Source organism: Piliocolobus tephrosceles, chromosome 3, assembly GCF_002776525.5.
Source record: "Piliocolobus tephrosceles isolate RC106 chromosome 3, ASM277652v3, whole genome shotgun sequence".
NCBI lineage: Eukaryota > Metazoa > Chordata > Mammalia > Primates > Cercopithecidae > Piliocolobus > Piliocolobus tephrosceles.
The window spans coordinates 82275472-82299874 of record NC_045436.1 but is presented as its reverse complement, the minus strand read 5'-3'; the positions used below and the strand labels follow the sequence as shown (position 1 = coordinate 82299874).

Genomic DNA, 24403 nt, shown 5'->3' with positions numbered 1-24403 from the left:
GGGGAGAAAAAAGTACCTCTTAGAATCAATAGACTATAGAATATACAACCTCACCCCCCTGAAAGAAGCATCTAAATTCTTGCTGTATCATGTTCACTATAATCATGGGGGACAGGGATTTTCTTAGAGAAGTGATTAGAATGCATTCCAATGTGTTCCATAAAAAAACAAATTTTTGCCTATGGTTGTCTTCTTAATCATAGTGGAATGAAATTCATAAGATCAAAAGATGTTTTGAGCATTTAAAAATTATATTGTAATTAAGAGTAATTTATATCATACTCTAAGTAAAATTTATTTTTATTAATACTATATTAGGACAAACTCTGCCAAGAATAAACTTGTAGAGCTAGAGAAGTTCTTTAAAGATTATAATAAGTTAGATAAAACCTTAAATGTTATAATTAAAGTCACTCCTGAGATACTGCTGCCTACCATTTCCACATAAAAACCGCTTCAGTACCTCTGTTCATGGTGTGAGGTCTTTCATTCAGATGGCACGAAAAAGGGACTTGACATACTGGACTTTGTTCTGACCTTTTGCGTCTACATTTCTAATGCTACAGATTTCTTCTTCCCTAAAAACATAGTATCACAGGATTTTAATTTTGATATGTAGCCTCTGCCTTGAGTACCATTTTGGAATATTCATATTTTCAGACTGAGGAAGAAGTAGACCTCATGCATTATGAATTAAGAGACTAGTATTCTTTTGTTCAAATATAGAGAAACTTATCTAGTTCTCTTGAATCTGAATATAACTTATTTTAGATTTTTATTCTATTAATCCTCAAAAATCCATAAAAATATGTTCTTTATGTTTTAAAAGAAAAAGAGTCATTATGTGAACCAGCAATGTTTGGTCCTATGAACATGGGTACAATCACCCTGGAGGCACAAAGGGTTCCCTTGAAGAAATAATCACGGCGAAGGCCTTCTGATTACATATACACAAATATAATAATTTGCATGCCATCAAAATCAGGCTCCATGAAGCCCTTTCTACACTGACCACTCATACAGATAAACTCTTTTAACGTACACATGGCTGGGTGTGGTGGCTCACACCTATAATCCCAGCACTTTGGGAGGTCCAGGTGTTTGGGGACAAGCTTTGGCAACATAGGGAGACCCCATCTCTACAAAAATTTTAAAAGGTAAAATAAAATTAAAATTTTGCCAGGCGTGGTGGTGCATGCCTGTAGTCCTAGCTACTTGGGTGGCTGAGGTGGGAGGATAGCTTGGGACCAGGAGGTCGAGGTTGCAGTGAGCCATGATTGCACCACTGCACTCCAGCTTGTATGACAGAGCAACACCACATCTCAAAACAAACAAACAAACAAAACAAAACAACACACATACAGATGTCAATGTATAAAATGAGTGGGGAGAAATAGGTGAACTCTACTCTCTTTTCTCTGTCTGATAACATCAGATGTGAATACTTCTTTCTCCCATGTCTCTTTGTCAGTGACCCTGGCTACTTGGTATTAAGCAAAATATTTACTTTTAAATTCATAATAAGTAAATGAGAATGTAATCAGTTTTATATTTTTTACTAACAACTTAGGAAAACCAGTATTTTGTTTAGTGAGGAATATCTGGAATGAACTGACCTTAGGGCCCACCTGACACAGCAGAGTTCCCACTGGTGTGAAGCTCATTATTAGCACCTTGGAATAATGAATTCATTCAGTCAATGCTTCATTGTCTATGTGGATATATATGAGTCATAGAATTGACATACACATAGTCCAAAAGTTGTTCGTGAAATCTTTTAAATGACAGTGGAGGGAAGGGGTCCTAACTAAGAAAGGACAGATAGGATGCTTTTGCAGTGCTGCCAGTGTACTATTTCTTGACCACCAACTAGGTTAAACGTGTTCACCTTGAGATAAATCTCTAAAGTTGCAGCATTAATATTTGTGTACTTTTTTAGCTATGGGATTCTTTAACTTAAAAAAGGCTAATGTAAAAAAAAAAGTTTCTTTTTCTATTTTTTTTTTTTTCTTTTTTTGAGACAGAGTCTTGCTCTGTTGCCTAGACTGGACTGCGGTGGCACAATCGCCACTCACTGAGGCCTCAACCTCCCAGGCTCAAGTGATGCTCCTACTTCGGCCTCTTGAAGAGCTGGGACCACAGTCATGTGCCACGTTGCCCAGCTAATTTTTAAATTTTTTGTAGAGACCGGGGTCTTGCTATTTTGTCAATGCTGGTCTCAAACTCCTGGGTTTAGGCAATCCTCCCTTCTCGACCTCCCGAAGTACTGGGATTACAGGTGTGAGTCACTATGCCCAGCAAGAAAATTTTAAAAACTGAAAAGACTACATTGATTTAAGCTCCATGAACTTCTGGATTTCTGTCTTGTTTGGCACTGTATGCCTTGTCTTTAGAACTGTGTCTGGCACAAAGAAAGGACTCAACATATATTCAAATGAATCACTGTTAAATAAATAAAACCCTACTTATGTTAATCAGCTTGATTTAATAATTTCACAATGCATATGTATACCAAAACGTCATCTTGTATACCATAAACATATATAATTTCTGTCAACTGTACTATGCTAAAGCTGGAGGTCAAAAAAGGGAAGGAAAAAATAATAAAAACAACAAAATCATACTATGCGAAGATAGAAGAGCTTCTATAAACAAGCAATGCTTCCACTACCCCACCCCTCCTCATCTTTAATCCTGCTTTTCAAAGGCTGACTTTTTCTTTTTGGTTTACCAGGTGGTTCTTTTCATATCTCCAAGATATGCTTCTGTCTTTCTTCTTGATGTAGGACGTTGTGTTCCTTCTAGGAAGGAACAGAGGAGGATTCATCTCATACTACCACCACCTCCCCTTCTTCTCCCTCCAAATATAATTAGTGAGACCTTGAATCAATCCAGCATTTAAATATTAAACTTTATATTCAATTTTTGTCTCATGCTTTCCATAAATTTCTTTGGAGAAATATGAATGTGAGAGACTGGTTAATAATGAAAAAATTCAACACCAGAAACATCTGGATTTGAAAAAGAAGCTATACTGAGACTAAAAATTGTAACTCATTATCCAAAAAATGGGCAGTTCCTCATATTATTTGAGGAACTTGATAATCAAGAATTGGCTTGGTACTTACTCACATGCATTTTTCTTAAGTTGACCTATCTCAATATGACAAGAAAATCTGAAGTCTTCCAATTAATACAATTATATCAAAGAAACACATAATTTTAGAGAGAGATGCTCATTTGGCCAAACCTCATTTTTTTACAGAACAAAAATAAGACTCAGAGAAGTTAATTAACTTGCTCCGAGCCACACAGTTAATTGGCAGCACTGTCTCTTGATATATTGTTCAGTATTTACTTATTCAGCAAACATACCAGGTGCTGTGCAAATAAAAAGTAAATAAGATGAACTCATTGCCCTCAAGATGTTTCTTTTCTAGGACCCACAGGAATTCAGAACACAGAATGGGGCCACATAACTCTTTATGGAGAGGGGAGGGAGAAAACAGAAAGGCAAGTGAGAGAAATGGTGATGCTCAAACCACGCCTAAGGGTTTAGTAGTTAGCAGGATGGCTAGGAAAGAAAAGGCACTTCTCATACAGGGAGGACATAAGCAAAGGTATTCAAAGGCAGAAACTGTGAGTAGGAAAGTGAAGGTTGGTGTGGAGGATCTGAGATTAGGGGATGGTTGGGGAACAGGGGAGGGAGTAAGGGGGTGAGGTACATGGGTATCAGCATGTGAAGACAACTGGGATTCACTGCAGAGACATGATCCAATTTACACTTTAGAAAGCTGACCATTATGCAAAATGAAGGATGGGTCAGAAGCAGGAGACAATGCAAAAATAAAATCTAGAAATTCAATGAGGAAGGGATGGATTCTGGAGATGAGGAGGCTGAGTTGATAGAACTTGGTGACTGACTGAAGAAGAAAGCTCAATGTGTAAGAAGGGCTTCTAGATTTCTGGCATGGGAAATCTACTGAATGGACCCTAACAAGCTAACAACTGCATTCCCTAATGTGCTGGGGATACCAATCTGTACAGAGGGGTGGGGATCAGGGATGATGAGAAATTTAATATTGGCATATAGATGTGAAGATACTTAAATGCCTCATCAATAAAATGATTTCTGTGGCTTACCTTGAATGACTGGACTCCTACAGTTCAACAGATACTTAGTAAACATAGGACAATTACTCCAAAAGTCATCTATTTCAACAGGATTGAACTACCACTCTAAGCAACTTGGACTGACTCCTATTTGGCTATTATAGGAGACTTTCTAAGAGAAATGGGATACTTCCCCACCCATCATAAAAAGAATTGTAACTGCAGGGTAAAAGATTATGTAATGGTTTAAAATAGGAAATATTTTTAAAGTTTCTAAGGATTGCTTGTTAAATTTGGTTAAATGTCTTAAATGGGAAGTCAAATAAATATATAAAGAGACCCCATAAAGATATTATGTCAAATTAATGCTATGATACGGTACGAGAGTGAGTAAATGCATCTGACTATTGTTGGACTACCATGCTTTTGATTTTAATTTCCCAGGTACTTATATTTGCTTGATTGCAACTGACTTCTAAAGTGTTTCTTCATAATGTGGTAAAAATGTCCATTCTTATCAGTTTAGCAAAAACATGATAATCCATTATGAAATGTCTGCCAAAAGGTTCTATCCAAGGGCAACCTCTCTTACTCCTTTCATTATGACCCCACATTAGATGAGATATACAATTTATCTCATTGCATATCTCAACCATGAGATATACGATTTGTACTTGTATTTATAATTCTCATTCACTTTCTAGATTATTCTATCTTCACATTCAAGTCGATAACAAAGTTTAAGTCTTAATTTTTATAGAGGACTCTTCCCCCTAAATCTTTATGCTTTCATTATCCTTTGCTTTGACCCATCTTTCAAAAGACTCTTAGGTTTAAAATCACATACACATATACAAATGATACTTGACCTATACACCTTATCATGTATTAGCAATATAATAAATGAATGCATTAAATGAATAGGGTAGAGAAATGGCTATATTTTTGGTTCACTTTAAGCCATCTCCTCTGAAAATTAGTTCCCCAGGTTTTCTGATTGGTTTGAAATTAGCAGTATGAACACATTAAAAATTTTTTTCCTATTTCCTAGATTATATATTCAGTTTTCAGTTTTGATTTTATGTAAATCAATTGTGATTTAAGTACTTTCCTGACTATGCAACTGAGCAAAAAATGAAGTTTAATTTCAATTCTTAACTTCTTAACATTGCTTTCTACTTCTAATTTCCTCTACATAGTCACCCATACATACTTCTTCCATCGTTCCACATTATCATCATTTTAATTTTGTAAATCATGAAGGTTCTTGTATTATAAGTAGATACTATAAATTGTAAGGTATTCTCCTCTGGCCTCATTACCAAGTCCATATCCCATTTAAAAGAGAAAGACACTGAAGGTTATAAATCAAGTCTTAACAATCAAACACCAATACATGGTTAAATCCTACAAAATAAGCCTATACTTAAGAACTGGTAGACAAAGGGGTTCTTCAAATATCGATAAAACTGAGTTTTATTGTTAAAACATCCAAAAATAGTTATTTTCTCATTCCTAAAATTCTTGTCATGGAAGACATATTTTCTAAGACAATTAAGTAATTTATTTTCACTATTTAAATGAACTGCAGGCTTGGGCTTAGAACCAACACATAGGTTGATTAGGGAGTCTGTCATCACTTTTATGTTTTCTTTTTTACATACTTGTTATATGGTAGAATTGATGTCTGGGATAAAGAGGGATAGGTGTGCCCTAACACTGAAATATGGTATAGTATTTTCAGTCCAAATGATATGATACATAATAAAAATAATAACTTTTTGAAATAACTGCTGTTTTTAAGAAACAAAATTCATAAAAACAAATTGCTTTTTAAAATGGGACATTGTAGAGGTATGTTCAACTTTATGCAGGTCTTATACTTTCTTTAGTTCAAGTTAGTGAAAAGTAAATCCTAGAAATATTAGTGAGCCTCATTTATCAAAAAAGTTCATTTTGACCAAGCTAGGTGGCTCACTCCTGTAATCCTGGCACTTTGAGAGGCCGAGGCGGGTGGATCACTTGAGGTCAGGTGTTTGAGACCAGCTTGGCCAACAGAGCAAAATTCCGTCTCTACTGAAAAAAAAGTTAAAATTAAAATTAAAAAAAAAAAAGGTTCATCTCAAAGAAAAATCTAATAGCTTTATTTTCCAATATGAAACGTATGAATTGTTCATACATTTCTACTAGTAGAGTAAGGATTATGACAAAGTTAGAGCCTTGTTTGTTTTGTTTATGCTTCTCTTCGTGCCCAGAAGCTGCAGACTGAACTCGTAAGGGAACACAGAAAAATTTATTTTTTTCTGGAAGCCATCTCATGGCAAAGTCACAGGCAGAGTGCTTGGATTATTTTATTATTTTAACAAACACTGCCACTATTAATCTTCAGAGTACTTTTCAATAATGACGGCTTTACAGTGCAATTGTTATATATGTTAACATTTAATTTCTTCCTCAGTTTGCTGGCAACAACAAAAAATATTATATATACATATTTGTAACCAATATAATTATATTTAATTTGTAACTAATATAATTATATTTAATATATATTAGTTACAAATACATATTTATACATATGTATCATTATATTTAATATACATATTAGTTACAAATATGTATATATATAACCTTTTTGGTTGTTGCCGTATCTATATATGTAACCAATATATATCAGTATATTTAATATACACATTAGTTACATATATACATGTAACTAACTTTTAAATTAATTTTTAAACTTGAATGTTTGTTGTGAGTGATGTGAGGGGAGATCAGGGTCAGATCCAGAACTAAGTGGCAGCAAAGCAGACTGAACTGAAGTGAGCAGCACTCAATAAAATGGTTATTTTCCCACAGGACTGCGTTAGGGCTCCCAGGGGCACAATGACACTAGGACAGAGAGTACTGGCATTTTGCTCTTTTCTAGTCTAAATGGTATATTTCATTCAAAAAATTGTGTCCACAAAAAATAAATGGTTCAATTCAGAAATTCAAGGCCAACTTTTAAAAAATGCTACAACTGAAAAATAATGAACAAACTCTGCCAGGATGAGGCCCCAGCTTCTACAGTGTTGCAAAAATCATTAAAGTATGAAAGTGGAAAGTACAGTAAACCCTGCAAACTGGCTGCTTGTTCCTGAGGTTTGCCATCTAGTAACTTTTAACATTTACAGATTTATGGGTGATAGGTGTTTAATTCCAGAGGTAACAACAAAATAACATATTTTGTTTTAACTTTTTAGTTGATTAATTTAGATAAGCGTTAACAATTCTTAGGCTACCAACCAGTGCTTGTGGCATTCTTTTTTGGAGGTATTAGTATTTGACATTACAGTTTCAATGGAGTGTACAGAAATTCTAATTTCACCAAAAAGTTACATTTTTCAATTTTACAAGCACCTTTTATCATTCCAATTACTTTACTATCTTGCTCAGGTGCCTCTAAAACTTTGAAACTAAAAGGCATTTTTCTTTCTAGTTTATAAATGCCTCTTTCAGAATGAAATGTTCCCCTTTTGGAAGGCGCCAGGTACTTTTTAATAAATTATTTGTTCTAGTAAACTTCAAGTGGTCTTTAGATAAGATTTCCATAATATCTAGGACTCAAGGACTATTTTGGGTTCATTTCTTTCCAGAAGGCAAAGCAAAATAACGTAATTTTTGTTCCTTATAGAAGATGGCTGTCCATTTAAAAAAACAAAATAATTTTGCAACAACTTCATGTCCCTCATTCATTAAACAGTTACCGATTGCTTACTATGTACCAAAAAGTACAATATTAAGCATCAGCTATTTCTCTTGTCAGTATTGATTAGATATTATTTCTTTTTAGTTGAACTAGAGAATTTGATTCTCTCGAACAGCTTTTCCTTTCTTTTTATTTCATTTTTTAAATAATTTTGGCTATTTTAAAGAATACGCCATATAGAGTATATAAATTCTTTTTTAAAGCTTAAGCAGTCAAAATTTTTCACAGTTTAAACTAATAGGATCCATAGATGAACTCAAGTCTGTTGATATCTACTGAAGGCATGGGTCAAAAGAAAAGCTATTTTAAGGTTTCTGGATTAATGGTGAAAGATGAATGAAAAATAATAAGGCAATTTGTAATGGATAATTAAACCAAATATATCATTATTCTAATTTCAAAAACAGGCAATAAATTAAGGCAGATGAAATTTGTATTATTGATAATTAAATCTGTACTAGTTACCACAGAAAATATGAGAGAATAAAAATTGTTTTCTTTTTAAAATGTAAAATGCACTATTTTTATTAGTAGTACTCAAAATTAAACAAACATTTTCATCCATAATCTATCTTCTGAGATTTCTATAATCTTTAACAAATCACATCTTATGTAACTCTTATTTTGTACAGAACTGTCAGGCTTTAAATTATTTGAGGTGAAACAATGCAATTTGCACAACTTATTTTCTAAACTGCTGGCTGATCTTCTAGGCCAGGTCAACAACTTCCGGAAATGTAAAAGACAGTATATTAATTTGCACCCAGGAACAACCTCTAATACAGCAGAGACCAAAAGTATGAAGCAATTTCATCATCATTAAAAGAATGTTAACTACTTTTTTCTCTTTTTTTCTTCTAAAAGTGAGGCACTGGATACTAATTAATGAAATATTACAAAGATAAAAGGCTTGGTTATGTTACCAGAACTATTAACTGTACCCAATTATGTGGTTTCAAATATTAATCTTTTTTGATTAAAAAAAATTCACAGTCAAAGAGCCAAATTGACTTGTAGGACTATGCCAAAATGTTCAAACCTTTCTCCCTGAGGCTGAGTACCTTCAGTTCTTCCAAACTCTCTGTCTCCAAAGTAGTGACAGAATTCAAAGAGATATCATAAGCTCTTGATGGTTTACTGCTCACCTCTAAGAACACTGCAAGTCAGTTCAATATTCATGGAAGGTGCAAGAGTGCAAATGAGAACTAATTCCCAAAAAGCAGAGTAAATTGCTCCAGTATGGTCTACTGGTTACCAAGACGTAGTCATCAATTAACGCTGATTAGACACAAATGTAGATGTAGGAGCAGCATATCTTAACATATCCTTTAGCACTAACTTCTATTTTTCCTTCTCCTTCTCTTCTAATATAACAATCCCACTACTGTAGACAATTCACATTGTAAACCGAAAACCAAGAGACCAACCGAATAAAACAAACTTCCTACTAAAAGTAAAAAGGTTAATGAGAAATTTTGCATAGCCATTCATTCATAGCCATCCATTCCTGTTAATGTGATTTCTGATCAATCTGTGGACTAGAAGCGCATAATCTGAGTATTTACTCTATTGGTTATACAACAGTACTGTGCATTTCCAGATACACTTCCTACTGCAGTCAATTCTATGCTCAGAAGAGCACATCTACTAAGATCTGAAGAGGAAAAAGATGAGATTTTTTAGTACTTCATGAAAAATCCATACAGCAACTCAGATGCAATTATTTTATTGTTTGAAAATATCGACTACTTTTCTTACTTCTCCCAAGTTCAAACCAATTGAAGGTTATGAAGTAACCACTTCCCCCCAGAAGCCAGAACTTTCACCTCTTCTGAAGAGAGAAAATACCTCTCATAAATTAGGTAAAAATAAGGTCTTGCTGATGGAATGATAGTCCAACATTCATGTAGCTGCCAATTCCCTATCTAGACCTCGTATCTACCACAATGAGCAATCCCTGAAAGTCAAGGTAGTAACTTACTTAATCAATTATCTGCAAGTCAAAAAGTGTAGCTAAAACAACCTGCATAAATATTAGTTTCTCAAACTACTTCAATTTGTTTCCAGGAACAGTAATAACAGAAATGTAAGGAATATGATCACTAAATCTAAAATTCTTCCTATTTCAAGATTAATTGTACTTTAATCAACTCAGTCATCACAGATCTTGTTTAAGAGGTAGAGTAAAAAGGAAGTGCAAAGATCAAAGCAATGCTTACAAAGGGGAAGGACTATTTTTGTATATATACCCCAGTATTTACTATCTGGGTTTGAAAAACAGGGGCATTTACTCAGCACAAGTGAGTGCCAATGCCGAACGTAAGAACGAAATTTCAAAAAAAAAGATAAAAGATTTTCAAATCACCACCAACCCCTAAAACGATTATACTATTTTCTTTAAAAAGTGTCAAAGAGTTTAGAAGTGGTTTGCTTTTCACTGCAAGCAGCTTTTTGGTTCCAGTATTAAATGTACATATAACGTGTGTTCCTTTGTGTTCAAGTTTGTCCAGTAGGTTGCAGCCCAGGAAGACATTTTATCTAAACAAGCAGGGGAGGGCATTTAGGAATTGCAGGTGTATCAATACGGATGAATAATCTCAGATTCCAAGTCTCCATTCATCGTATATGTTCTTTTCATTTCAGCAATTCAATTAAATCATGAACGTAAAATTCTACAGGAAATATATCTTTTCATTTCCTGTCTTCCCAAGTTTACAAACTCAAAAAAGTACACTGCTTCAGATTTAAAAACATACATTTAAATACATAATTCCCATAATGCCTCAAGCAGTAAAAGGATTCATCTCTAGAAAGCACAATATTAAAATCAGAAAAACAACATACTTCAATTTTAAGTTTCCCTTTTAAAGTTTTAACAAACACGAATGCAGTTCAAACTGCTTGACAATATTCAGTTGTGGGATTCCGCTAGAAAAAAATTATTGAACATCTTGACCCTAACCTTTAGTATTTACTAAAGATCACCAGTGTGTAGAATATTTTGATGCCAGTTATTAAATGTTTTAGTAATGCCATAAGCATTTTTTCAGATTATAAGCTTTATAACAAAATCCTTGAGTTAAATATGGTTATGTCATAATCTGTAATGCTGAAAACCTCTACTTAACAAAGTCCATGAAAATGTCTCAAATCTTGATAATTAAATCCTATATCATTAAGTCCCATTTCAGTTTCAGGATAGACCAGTAAGTCAGGGCAAACATTCCCTGGTGTCTGTTTTTAAGGACCATAGAAAAACGTACACTTAGGATAGGCTTTGTTTTTACATTATTTTTGTTTCAGAAGTCATGCATAATGCATGGTGGCACTGTCCAAGAGTTTTACATAATCAAGTCTAAAAAGTGCTCTAAGTATCTAACTAGGTAATTTATTTTGTCTCTCAAATGCCAGGCCCCGGAGGATCAGAATCAAGTCCTATAGCAGGTGATTATATCGTGTGTGTGTGTGTGTGTGTGTGTGTGTGTGTGTGTGTGTACGGAGGGGTGGGGGGAGGGAGAGAAAAACAGACAGAGGGCCAGACTTCTTTTAGAAGTAGGGGAGGGATGAATAGACTCTCCTATACAATTCTGGGGAGCTGGAGAGGGCTTTCCCTGCCAAGAGGACTGACAAGCACTTCTTCTTTCATTTCATGGAACGCCCTTAGGTGAAATCTGGTTCTGCACTGCACCAACCACCTTCCCTCTCTCCTCCGCGCCGCAGCGCACCTCAACCTTCTCACTACCCCCCAGCTGGGGCTAGGGTTGGGGATTTTAAAAGTTTGTAAGAGTTCCCCTCCGATTCGCGTTCCCACCCTGCGGAGGGACGTGAAGAGAAATGAGCGCCGGGCAGCCACGGCCCTCCGGCCGACTAGCCCCTGCGAGGTCCGGATGTGCCTTACCCCGCTGTCGCCAATCCCATGTGCCTCTCACTACTGTCAACCTCCTCCCACGGTCTAGCCCAGCGGTTAGCGCAGGAATGAGGAAGTCCGAGTGGGGCTGGAGGGGGTGCGGAGAGCTGGGTGGCGGGACTCGAGCCACGCGTCCCCTGCCGGGCCCCCACTCGCCCGAGTTTGGCTTACCCTGGTGGCGAGTCCGCGTTCGGCCTCCTGGCGCGGGTCTCTCCCTCCTGGGCGGCGCGGGCCTGCAGGCTGGAGAGGGAAGAGGCGGTGGCCGGCCGGAGCCCGAGCGGGCCCGGGTGCGGGTCGGGGCAAGCGGTAGCGCGGCGGGGCCGGGCCAGGCCAGTCAGCGCCGCGCCATGTCCGCAGCGCGGGCGGAGGGAAGCGCAGGGCGCGCTGTGGCCGGGCGGCGACGGCGCCGCCTTACTGTCCGGGCGGCTGCGGCCTCGGCGGCGCTGGGCTCCGGGAGTGTGGCCGGCTGCTGCGTGCAGGCCGAGGGCGGCGGCGGCTGGCGGCCCGACCGACGGGAACGGCAGGGGAAGCTGTCAGCGCGTCGCCGGGCCGCTCCGGTGGCGAAACCTCCTCTTCCTGCCCCGGCTCGCTGGTGCACTTCTCTCTCTTTCTCTCTCGTTCACTCTCTCACTTCCTGGCTGGAAATTCCCACTGACGTCGAGAGAGCATACAGACAGACGGACACACGCGCGCACGCAGCGGGGGCGGGAGGTGGGGTCGCTGCCGGGGGTGGGGGAAGCCCGCACTTTTGGGGGCCGTGCGCCCCCGGCCCGGCCTCGTTGCTCGGTTCGGCTCCCGCCTCTCGGGGCCGCTTCAGGGCGCCGGGCGAGGGGCGCGCGTTAGGCGGCCTGGACGCCGGGGTCCCCGGCGTGACTCTGGCTTCCTAGCCGGGCGCTCCCAAATCCGGAGGGCTGGAGCCGGTAGGGACGCCCCCAGGAAGCGCCTGCCGGGCCCAATGGTCCGGGAACACAGGCGGCGCGGAGGCGGTGGCGGCGGTGCGGCTGATAGAGTCATGCGGTCCATAGCCCCTAAGGGCAGGCCCGAGCAGCTGGAGGGTCGGCATGGATCCAAGCATGCCAGATATAAAAATAAAGCTCATCTGTATATTCCATTTAAATGTGTCTCAGTTACCTTCAAATCTCTTCACAGATTAAACTAGAATTTCGTTATCATGACCGACTTGTGTCCAGTAAAGTATAACCCTCTACTGGTTTTTGGTGCGGTCTTAAATATCCTCGTTATAGGGCAGTTACTCAGAATATTCATCTTCAAGGCATTGTTAGGCCTTTATGATAATTACTGTGGATAGAATTATAGTGATGGTGGTAGCAATGGTTTTGGTTTATAGCTCATAAAATACTGATCTGGCAGAGGGGAGTTTTCTTTTTCTCTGAAGAGATCGCTACTGGCACCCATTGACAGGCCTGCCAGTGACCACCGTTCACTGGCATCTGAGCTGCTTTCGTGCTGGGCGCTGTACTAGGCACAGGTTGAGGATACCTTGGGATGGATTACCTCCCCACATAAGAAATCTTGAGCCGAAACATATATTTTAGAGCTCATTGTTTCACTAGTGGGTCGAGTGACAACTGAAAGCTTAGCTTTAAAACATCAGTAATCAGGTCCTTACCAGGCAATATTGCAGTGTCATTTAGATTCCTTATAGCATGTTCATCCTAGTCCTTTTGTGCCCACTCTCCGTCCTCCTTCTCCACTAGGTTATAAAAACCTTCTTGGTGGAGTGTTTTTCTGGCAAAAACAAAAATCAAAACAAACAAAAAACCACAAAAAAACCACACACATTACACGCACAACCAAAAGAAAAAACAGAGATCCATTTGATTGCCTATGAGATGAGCCTCCGGGGCAACCTTGGAGGCAGCCAACAGTTGACCTTTAAGCCATCTCATTTAGCTCCTGGAGGCTGAGCAGCTGCAATTCAGAGGATCCATAAAGACTGAACACAATGACTTTTTAAGAAATTCTGTGGGCCGGGTGCGGTGGCTCACGCCTGTCATCCCAGCATTTTGGGATGCCGAGGCAGGTGGATCACCTGAGGTCAGGAGTTCGAGACCAGCCTGACCAATATGGGGAAACCCCGTCTCTACTAAAAATACAAAAAATTAGCCGGGCTTGGTGGTGGGCGCCTGTAATCCCAGTTACTTGGGAGGCTGAGGCAGGAGAATCGCTTGAACGCCGGAGGCAGAGGTTGCGGTGAGCCGAGATTGTGCCACTGCACTCCAGCCTGGGCGAGACAGAGCGAGACTGTCTCAAAAAGAAAGAAAGAAAGAAAGAAATTCTGTGTTATTATTTATGGGACAGTATTAGAAATTATGCCAATACTATAGGAGATTGAAATATAGTTTATGTAAAATGATTTTTGCCAGTGACATGAGTAAAAAGTCTGCAAGTTCCCATGAAACAAAGTGTAAGGGGAGTGGGTTTTCCCCCACTTTGGGAGGTATGAGCATACACGCTCTACTTTTCGTTCTGCAAGGAGTGGCAGCCCCATTACCAGAAGATAGGTAAATAGAATTGTTACAAGAGTAGAGCCAGTGTGACATATTTGGGGGTAAAAAATGAAGAGTGTTAATTACTGAAAGGTATTAAACTCCAAACTCAAAATGATTCCATAAAATGAACTTAAAATTGAGGGCAGGGTGTTGAGCAGGCATGTTAGTTTCCTGGGGCTGCTGTAAAAAATTACCACGGGCAGAATGACTTACAATGGGAATTTTATTCTGTCACAGTCCTGGAGCCTAAAATTCTGAACGCAAGGTGCCATCAAGGCCATGCTCCCTTGAAGACTCTAGGGAGGAATCCTTTGCCTCCTCCTAGCTTCTGGTGGCTCCAGCAATCCTTGCCATTCTTGGCTCGGCTGCAGCACTTCATTCTGTGCCTACATGGTCACATGGTCTCCTTCCCTGTGTTTCCTTTGTGTCGCTATATTCAAATCTCCCTCACCTTTCTTTTATGAAGACATCAGTCATTGGATTTAGAGCCCACCCCAATCCAATATTACTTCATCTTAACTTGATTGAAACTACACAAATTTCCCTTCTCATGAAGCTATGTTGGAAATGCCAGTGTGCAGAGAATTCTGAGGTCGAGATCTGTGTAGTGCGTTCATTGGCAATAAGAACATAGGAAAAGTATGTCTTCTTTTTAATTGCCTTTGAGTAAAGGTGACACAACACTTCTGCCCACATTCCATGGCCCCACTTAGATGCTAGGGAGCAGAGAAATACAGGTCTTCTGGTTGCTTAGGAGGTGGAAGTAGGTCGGCTAAGCATATGGTTAATATCTGCTATACATGTATTCATGTATTTGGTTTTCAGTCGTGTAAAGTGGATCATCATTATAATGCCCATCTTTACAGATGAAAAGTTGAAAGTTTTCCTAAGGTTTCATAATTCGTAAATAGTAGGAGAGTCAGGATTTGAACCTAATAGATTTGGCTCCAGTGTGCAAGATATTAACCACCACCCTAAACTATTATCCAATGATATAAAAAGGAGCATGTAAGAGATTTTTAGAAGATGAGATCAACAGGACCTGATTATCGACTATATATGCAGTTTGAGTAGGAGGAAGACTCATAGATAGCTCTGAGTTTTCTAGTCTGAGTGATTAGAATAGTAACACCATAACTGGGAAAAAATCTGTGGGAGTGTAATGTATTCCCACATACCGAACATACATGTAACACGTAAGCATACATGTTTTAGACATGTTCAGAACGACAGATTCCGTGAGATGTCCATATAGAAACAACTAATATGCAATTGAAAACTCAAGGCTGATGCTCTGAGAGACATGGCGTTGGAGATGGAAATAGAGAACTGCAAAGATGCAATAGTTGTCAGGAGAGTGTTTCTAAAACATTAGTGCTCAAAGAGGAGACAAAGGGCTAAGTACAGGAATTTGATGAATGACTTTATTTCTGGGGTTGCTATGAGAGAGAGAGATGCTTAAAAACTCCTGAGGTGCCATTAAAAGTGGGAGGAAAGCTCAGAAAACCAGAGAAGAGAGAGTTTAAAGGGTGTGAGAGCTCTCAACAGTGTCAGATACTGCAGACAGTTCCTAAAGGATGGAGAGGGGAAGAGACAATTGACTTTGGGAATTATAAAATCCTAATCCTGGCCTCTGGGCATGGCTGTGCAGCCAAGGGCAGAAGCCAGTCTGTCTTCTGTTCACTCTGCTTGCTCGCTTAGAGGAAAAGGGAACTTTATTAATTCTCAAATAGCACTGATAGCAGTGGCTGTGGTCTTACATGACTTTTTCAGATCTGTTTCAATATAATGAGGAAAACCAAGAACCAGGAGACTGACAAGTGAGTGAGAAATGGGGAAACGAGGGCATAAATGCAAAAGAATCTCACCAAGAGTTTGGAGTGAGAGGGAAGGAAAGAGGAGTTAGTGTGATTCTTCATTTATTTGACTAACATTTATGGAGTGTCAGAGTTAATGGAAGTTTGGAAAGGTGGGGAGATAGTTTAACGAGTTAATAGCAGAAAGATTAATGAGGGCTCCAGGAGCCAGAAGAAAGGAGACTGTGTGGAGCTCATAATCTAGGTGAGGAGGCAGGAACAAATCTGCCTGTGGGAGATATGAGGAGGAAGAGTACAGAGAAGAGAGGCCCTAAGAAGAGGGGGAGGATTAGGCTCTAATCATCAGCTGAGATGCACTAAACCAAAAACGAGAATAAGCCCTTAGAGAATGTGTTTGTTAGGGCTGCCAAAACAAAATATCTCAGACTGGGTGGCTTAAACAATAGAAATTCTTTTTATGGTTCTAGAGACTAGAAGTTCAAGAGCAACGTGTCGGCAGGGTTGGTTTACTTGGAGGCTTCTCTCCTTGGCTTGCAGATGACCATCTTCTCTGTGTCTTCATGTGGTTGTCCCTCTGTGTCCATGTCCAAATTATCTCGTCTTATAAGGACATCAGTCATATTAGATTAGGGCCCATCCCACTGTCCTCATTTTAACTTATATACCTCTTTAAAAACCCTATCTCAAAATCCAGTTACATTCTGAGGTACTGGGGGTTAGGACTTCAGTATAGGAATAATTTCATTATTCAGCCCATAACAAAGAGATATCTTTTAATTATTTCCGTGAAGGCATGGAAATAGAGACTTAACTCATCCCAGTTGATCCAGGACTATCCTGCTTTTAGCACAGAGAGTCCCTCACCCAGGAAACCCTCAGTCTCTAGTAAACCAGGGTGATTGGTCATGCTATATGAAACCGACAAAATTGTTCTGAGTGAAATAAGGCTAGTTATTGGACGTCCCATTGAGACAGCTGCCAATTACTTATTTTTATGGAGGAGGTTTGCTTCTCTCTTCTGAAAGGTTCTGTATCTGGCAGTCAAATCTATTCATGTGATGCTCTGACACTTTTACATGTGTCTTTAATAAGATTAATATGGTTTTGCAAATATATAACTCCTGATAAGCTTTTACAGAAATCTGAAAGAAATTTGAAATTATGTCATTTATTAATATATTAATAAATGTAAGTTATTAATATTAATATGTTATATTTATTATATTAATTGTTACAAGATAGTATTTTATAACTATTAATGTAATATAAAATTAATATTTATATAATACCAATTATTGTATCATTATTAATATTAATATAAAATAATAATTATATGCATCAATATATTATTGATTTATATATAAAACAATATATAATTTATAAGTTATATAATTATATATTATATATAAATCAATATATAATTTATTATATACTATATATTATAACTATATTATATATTATATATCATATAACACATTTATATATTATACATTGATTTATGTATAAATTATATATTTCTATAATAAAATGATTATATTAATAATAGAATTAATATATAATATTAATATTAATGTTTGTATATATTAATATAATAAGCTTGGATTTTAGAAGCATGTTATATGGCTTCCTGGATCTCAAGATTTGATGTTTCAACAGTTACATTCCTAGTCCATTATCTTTTGTAACATATCTTCTCTTTCATTTTCCCTGGACTTGTTTTCTGGAATTTAAATTAGGTATATGTTAGATCTTCTCAATCTAACCTCTGTGTCTTTTAACATCTTTTATCTCTTTGGATTTCATTCTGGATAATTTCTTTAGATTTACCTTGTAGTTTATCAATTCTCTTTTCAGCTACGTTTCATATGCTGTTTAATATGTCAACTGAATTATAAATAATAAATTGCTTGCATTTCTTGAAACAATCTCTGGAAATTATTTGAACCTTATGTTAAAATTGAGTAAGGAATATTTGTGCTTCTTTTTGCCTGTTATCTGGGTAAACTATTAACTTGGAAAAACCTTAAATAAAATTTTTTACTTGTATGCTTTTGATCATCACAGATAGTATAAGTGGTTATGAATTCATTTCTTCTTTTTCTGCCCAGTGACAAGGACTAGATAGGCAGTGCTATGGTTTGAACATGTCCCCCAAAGTTCCTGTGTTGGGACTTAATTCCCCATTCAACAGTGTTGAGAGGTGAGACCTTTGAGAGGTGATTGGGTCATGAGGTCTCTACCCCCATAAATGGATGAATGTCATTATTGTAGGAGTAGTTTACTTTCTCTCTTGGGTATCTGCTCTTTTGCCCTTCTGCCTTTCACTACGGGATGATGCAGCAAGTAGTCTTTCACAAGATGCTAGCACCTTGATATTGGACTTCCCAGCCTCCGGAACTGTGAGATACAAATTTCTTCATTATAAATTACCCAGTCTGTGGTTTTCTGTGATAGCAACACAAAACAGACTAAGGCAATTTCTTAGCTATTCCCTCCAGTTTTTCAGTTTTGGATATACTTAAATTCTTGAATTTCATGCCGGCTAAGCAGTATTAATTTTTAAAAATATGTTATATAGCATTTCAGTTATTTCTATTAGTTATTTCATTTTAGTTATTTCAATCAGGAAGGGCATACTGTCAGAAACACATGGAGTCATTACCTATTTTTAAAATGTATGTATTTTTTCGTTCTAGCATCTATCATATATTTAACCAACTCCTAATCTTTAATTATATCTTCTTGAGTGAATTTATTACTTTTTAGAAAAGTTTTCACCTGGTTCTTCCAACAGTTCTATTTCAACAAAACACCTGTTTGAAGTGTTTATCTTTGTTTTCCTCTCTGGCTTGCTAGTACTACTAGGGCAAGTTATTATTTTCCATTTCCTGTTCAGACCTCAGGCTCTGTATACACTGACCTATAATTACAGGCCAAGTAGTTAGGGTCTTTTATGTAGTGGCAAACCTGCCAGGGGAAAGGTTTCTGCTTTTGTGGCCTGGCAGTAAACCAACTGGCAATCTGTCCACACCCAGCTGAAGCTTTAAAAAAAGTCTTTCTTCTCCCAGAGCTCCCTAGGTGCAAGGGAGAATGCTTGCCTAGCCTCAGGGGCTACGAGCAAGTCCTCCAAGAGTGCAGCATTACTCCATATGACCTGTCACTACCCAGATTAGTCTGACCTTCCTAAGAACACACATAAATAAGCCCATGTAATGCTTTCCTAAAGGCATTCATAGGTTTCCTCAGGCTAACTTTCACTGGAAGCCATAAAATTGAGACCTTTGTTTTAGGCCTACTCTCTAACAGGGCCCTCCAGACTACCTAAAACAGAGAAGAGGGAGAGTATCTCTTTCCTTTCAGAGACCCTGGAGCCTGTGACCTCAAGTGACCCTGCTTTAGATGCCCCTGCTTACCTACAGTAGCATTTTTTCCTGTTGGGGAAAGTAATTGAGAGGAGATTGGGAGGTTAAATTTGGGGACCTGGGTTCCATTACCTCTTCATATCTTCTCACAATGCTGTGAGTTACATGTCTACTTTTAGTGACAAGGAGGGTCTCTCTCATCTGGAAGACCTGAATTTGTAGTGTTAGATTATGGTTAGCTAAGGGTAAATTGGGGCACTGTTATCAAAAGAAGGAAGAAGGGAAGACAAAGAGTATAAACAGCAGATATCCCCTCTATGTAGCACCTGTAAGGCTTATGCACAGTAGATATACATAGATATACTTCTCTGTTTTACTGATAGCCATATCAGTAGATGTACAGGTCAGTTTTTTACTACATTTTCTTTGAAATAAGTAATATAATTAAATAACAGGAAGAGGGTTTTATTCCGATGGCATATTATAAATTATCAATATAATGCTGAGCATACACTTATCTTGGTTAAGGTGCTTTTCACCTAAGGTGAAAAAGTGTAAAATTAGGACTCAAAATGACTTAACCATTACGGAATTTCATTAGGTCACATCGTTGAAAATCTTTAGGTTTAATGCAATCAGAATTTTGGCTCTCTTCCCTTCAGAGACATTTTCTTTTCTTCCGTCTCTGTGTTAACAGTTTCCTCATGCTGGCTTTTCTCTTGGTCAAAAGATGGCTTCCAGATATACTATGGACAATATATTTTCTTGTTGTAAGAGAGGGGGTTGAGGGAGCGGGGAGAGAGATAGTTGTTTTTGATATATATATGCCCATGAGACCATCACCATAATAAAGACAGTGACCATGTACATCACCTGAAAAGTTTTCTCATGGCCCTCTGCAGTTCCTCATTTCCATTCCTCGCTCCTCCGCATTCCTAAGCAACCACTGATTTGTTTTCTGTCATTATAGATTAGCTTGCATTTTCTAGAGTTTCATATAAATAGAAACATACAATAGGTACTATTTTTTTATCTGACTTCTTTCATTGAGCATGATTATCTTAAAATTCATCCACATTGTTGCATGTATCAGTAGTTAATTCCTTTTTATTGTTGAGTAGCATTCCATTGTATGGATAGTCACAATTTATTTATCCATTTTCCTGTTGATAGACATTTAGGTTGTTTCCAGTTTTGGGATATATTAATAAAACCACTAAAACATTTGTATAGAACTGTTTAACTGTTTATATATAGACATATACTTTCTTTTCTCATGGGAAATACCTACGAGTGAAATGGTTAGAGTATATACTTAGCATACATATAACTTTTCAAGAAACTGCAAACTGTTCTCCCAAAGAGTGTATTATTTTATATTCTCACTAGCAGCACATGAGAGTTCTAGCTCCTTCATATATTTGCAATACTTGGTATGGTCAGTCTTTTTTATTTTAATCATCTCAATTGATATATTCAATGGTATCTCATTGTGATTTACTTTGCTTTACCCTAATGTCCAATGATGATGGGCATCTGTTTATGTGCTTCTTTGCCACTTGGTGAAATGCATGTTCAAATGTTTTGTTCACTTTTGGTGGATTTTTTTTATTATTATTGAATTTTGAGAGTTCATTTTATATTCTGGATAAAAGTATTTTACCAGATATATGATTTGCAAATATATATTTTTAGCCTGTGGCTTGTCTTTTCATCCTCTTTTGCAGAGAAGTTTTTAAATTTGATGAAGTGGTATAATTTATCAGCTTTTTACTGCTTTGTGGTTTCAGTGTTGTATCCAAGCACTCTTTGCCTAACTCAAACTCACAAAAATTTTCTCCTCTATTTTCTTCTAGAACTTTTGTAGTTTGAGGACTTAAATTCACATCGATGATATATTTTGAGTTAAGTTTTGCATATAATGGTACAAGATAGGGATTGAAGTTTTTGTTTTTAGAGTATTGATTTCCAACTGATCCAGCAGCATTTGTTGAAAAAAAAATACTGTTTCTTCACTAAATTGCCTTTGCAAATTGTTAAAAATCAGTTGTCCATGGCATGTGTATACATATGTAAAAAACCTGCACGTTGTGCACATGTACCCTAGAACTTAAAGTATAATTTAAAAAAATCAGTTGTCTCTGTATGTCTGGACTCTATTTTGTTCCATTGATCTTTTCTCTATCTACATGATAATACCACACCTTTTTGATTACTTTATAGCTTTACAGTAAGTCTTGAAATCAGGGAGTGTTAGTCCTCCAACTTTGTTCACTTTTTCAAGGTTGTTTTGGCTATTCTAGGTCCTTTGCATTTCTGAGTTCATTTTAGAACCAGCTTGTCAATTTCTGCAATAAGTATGTTAGGGTTTTGATTTGGATTGCATTAAATCTCCAGAACAACTTGGGAAGAACTGCTATCATAATAATGAGTTTTTTGTCTCGTGAACAGGGTATGTGTCTCCATTTACTTAGACATTCTTTAATTTCTCACAGTTGTGTTGTATGTTTTTCTATATTTAGGACTTTCACATCTTTTGTCAGATTTATCCTTAAGTGTTTACATTTTTAGTGCTATTTAAATAGTGTTTTAAAATTTTAATATTTAGGCTGGGCACAGTAGTTCACGCCTGTAATCTAGGCACTTTGGGAGACTGAGGTGGGCAGATCACTTGAAATCAAGGGTTTGAGACCAGACTGGCCAATGGGGAGAAACCCCATCTCTACTAAAAAAAAAAAAAAAAAAAAGAATCAAACATTGGCTGGGCATGGTGGTGTGCACCTGCAGTCCCAGCTACTTGGGAAGTTGAGGAAGGAGAATCACTTGAATCCGGGAGGCGGAGGTTGCAATGAGCCAAGATTACACCACTGCACTCGAGCCTGGGTGACAGAGTGAGACTCTGTCTCAGAAAAATAAAATAAAATTTTAATGTTTAATTTCAGTTTTTCATTGCTAATATGTAGAAATACAATTGATTCTTATTTATGGATCTTGCATCTTGCTACTTTGATACATTTATTACTCTAGTAGGTTTTTTTTGTAAATTTGATTGGATCTTCTACCTAGATGATCATGTCATCTGTGAATAAAAATAGTTTTACTTCTTTTTTAACCTAGATGCTCTTTATTTCCTTTTCTTGCCTGATTGCGCTGGTTCAATAGATGTGAAGATGTGACATCTATTGAACAAAAAAAACAAAGAACAGACATCTTTGTTTTATTCCCAATTTTAAAGGAAAAGCATTAAATCTTTTCCTAATAAGTATGATGTTTGATCTAAGTTTTTGTAGATGTCCTATGTCAGATTAAGGAACTTATCTTCTATTTCAACTTGACTGAGAATTTTTTTTTAAATATCATGAATGTGTTGGCTTTTGTCAAATATGTTTTCTGCCTCAATTGATATGGTCATATTATTTTTCTTTTTTAGTTTGTTAATATATTGAAATTCATTGATGTTTGAATGTCAAATGAATGCTGCATTCCTAGGATAAATCCCAGTTGTTATTCATATTATCCTTTTTATATATTGTTGAATTCAAGTTGCCAAAATTTTGTAAAGCACTTTTGCATCTATGTTTATTAAGGACACTTGTTGGTAGTTTCCTTTTCTTGTAATGTCTTTATCTTGCTTTGGCCTTAGGATAATGTTAGCATTTTAGAATGAATTGAAAAGTGTTCTCTCCTCTTAAATTAAAAAAATATTTTAATAGGTATTTGGGTAACAGGTGGGGTTTGGTTACATGGATAAGTTCTTTAGTGGTGATTTCTGAGATTTTGGTGCACCCATCACCCAAGCAGTGTACGCTGTACCCAATGTGTAGTCTTTTATCCTTCACCCCCACTTCCACCCTTCCCTCTGAGTCCCCAAATTCCATTGTATTATTTTCATGCCTTTGTGTCTTCATAGTTTAGCTCTCACTTATAAGTGAGAACATGCAATGTTTAGTTTTCCATTCCTGAGTTATTTCACTGAGAATAATGGTCTCCAATTCCATCCAGGTTGCTGCAAGGGCCATTATTTTGTTACTTTTTATGGTTGAGTAGCATTCCATTATCTATCTACATATCTATGTATGTATGTATGTATGTATGTATCTATCTATCTTTTTATCTATCTATCTCTCTATCTATCTACCTACCTATCATCTATTATCTATATCTCACATTTTCTTTATCCACTTGTTGATTGATGGGCATTTGAGCTGGTTCCTGTTTTTGCAATTGTGAATTGTGCTGCTATAAACATGCATGTGCAAATGTCTTTTTCATATAACAACTTCTTTTTCTCTGGGTAGATACCCAGTAGTGAGATTGCTGGATCAGATGGTAGGACTACTTTTAGTTCTTTAAGGAATCTCCATACTGTTTTCCATAGTGATTTTACCAGTTTACATTCCACTAGCAGTGTAAAAGTCTTCCCTTTTCAGCGCATCCATGCCAACATCTATTATTTTTTGATTTTTGAATTGTAGCCATTCTTGCAGAAGTAAGATGTTTCATATCTATTATGTTTTGATTTTTTTAATTGCAGCCATTCCTGCAGGAGTAAGTTGGTTTTGTATTGTGGTTTTGATTTGCATTTCCCTGATCATTAGTGATGCTGAGCATTTGTTCGTATGTTTCTTGGCCATTTGTATATCTTCTTTCGAGAATTGTCTATTCATGCCCTTAGCCCACTTTTTTATGGGATTATTTGTTTTCTTTTTTTTCTTGCTGATTTGTTGGAGTTTTTTGTAGATTCTGGGTATTAGTCCTTTGTTGGATGCATAGTGTATTAGTTCATTCTCACGCAGCTATGAAGAAATACCCAAAACTAGATAATTTTTAAAGGAAAGGGGTTTAATTAACTCACAGTTCTTCAGGGCTGAGGAGGCCTCAGGAAACTTATAATTATGGTGGAAGTGGAAGCAAACATATCCTTCTTCACATGGCAGGAT

The 24403-nt window shown here is 37.3% G+C and overlaps 2 protein-coding genes across 3 annotated transcripts in view; one reads left to right on the top strand and one right to left on the bottom strand.

Moving 5' to 3' along the window:
• NFKB1 (nuclear factor kappa B subunit 1) overlaps positions 1–12397 on the bottom strand; it is a 131066-nt gene extending 118669 nt beyond the window's left edge. For both annotated transcript variants that reach the window (XM_023220099.3, XM_023220100.3), the window contains exon 1: positions 11943–12397. The gene's annotated coding sequence lies outside the window, so the exon portion shown is untranslated. The remainder of the gene's footprint in view (positions 1–11942) is intronic.
• On the top strand, positions 11699–12882 carry LOC111548003 (spidroin-2-like). The gene has a single exon (XM_023220156.2). It carries the CDS (start codon positions 11699–11701, stop codon positions 12656–12658), a length of 960 nt encoding a protein of 319 aa, XP_023075924.2. The 3' UTR covers positions 12659–12882.
• The last annotated feature ends 11521 nt before the right edge of the window (positions 12883–24403 follow it).

What these genes read in the sequence shown, in the direction of transcription:
- LOC111548003 (XM_023220156.2), top strand. Translation starts at nt 11,699, where the DNA reads ATGAGCGCCGGGCAGCCACGGCCCTCCGGCCGACTAGCCCCTGCGAGG.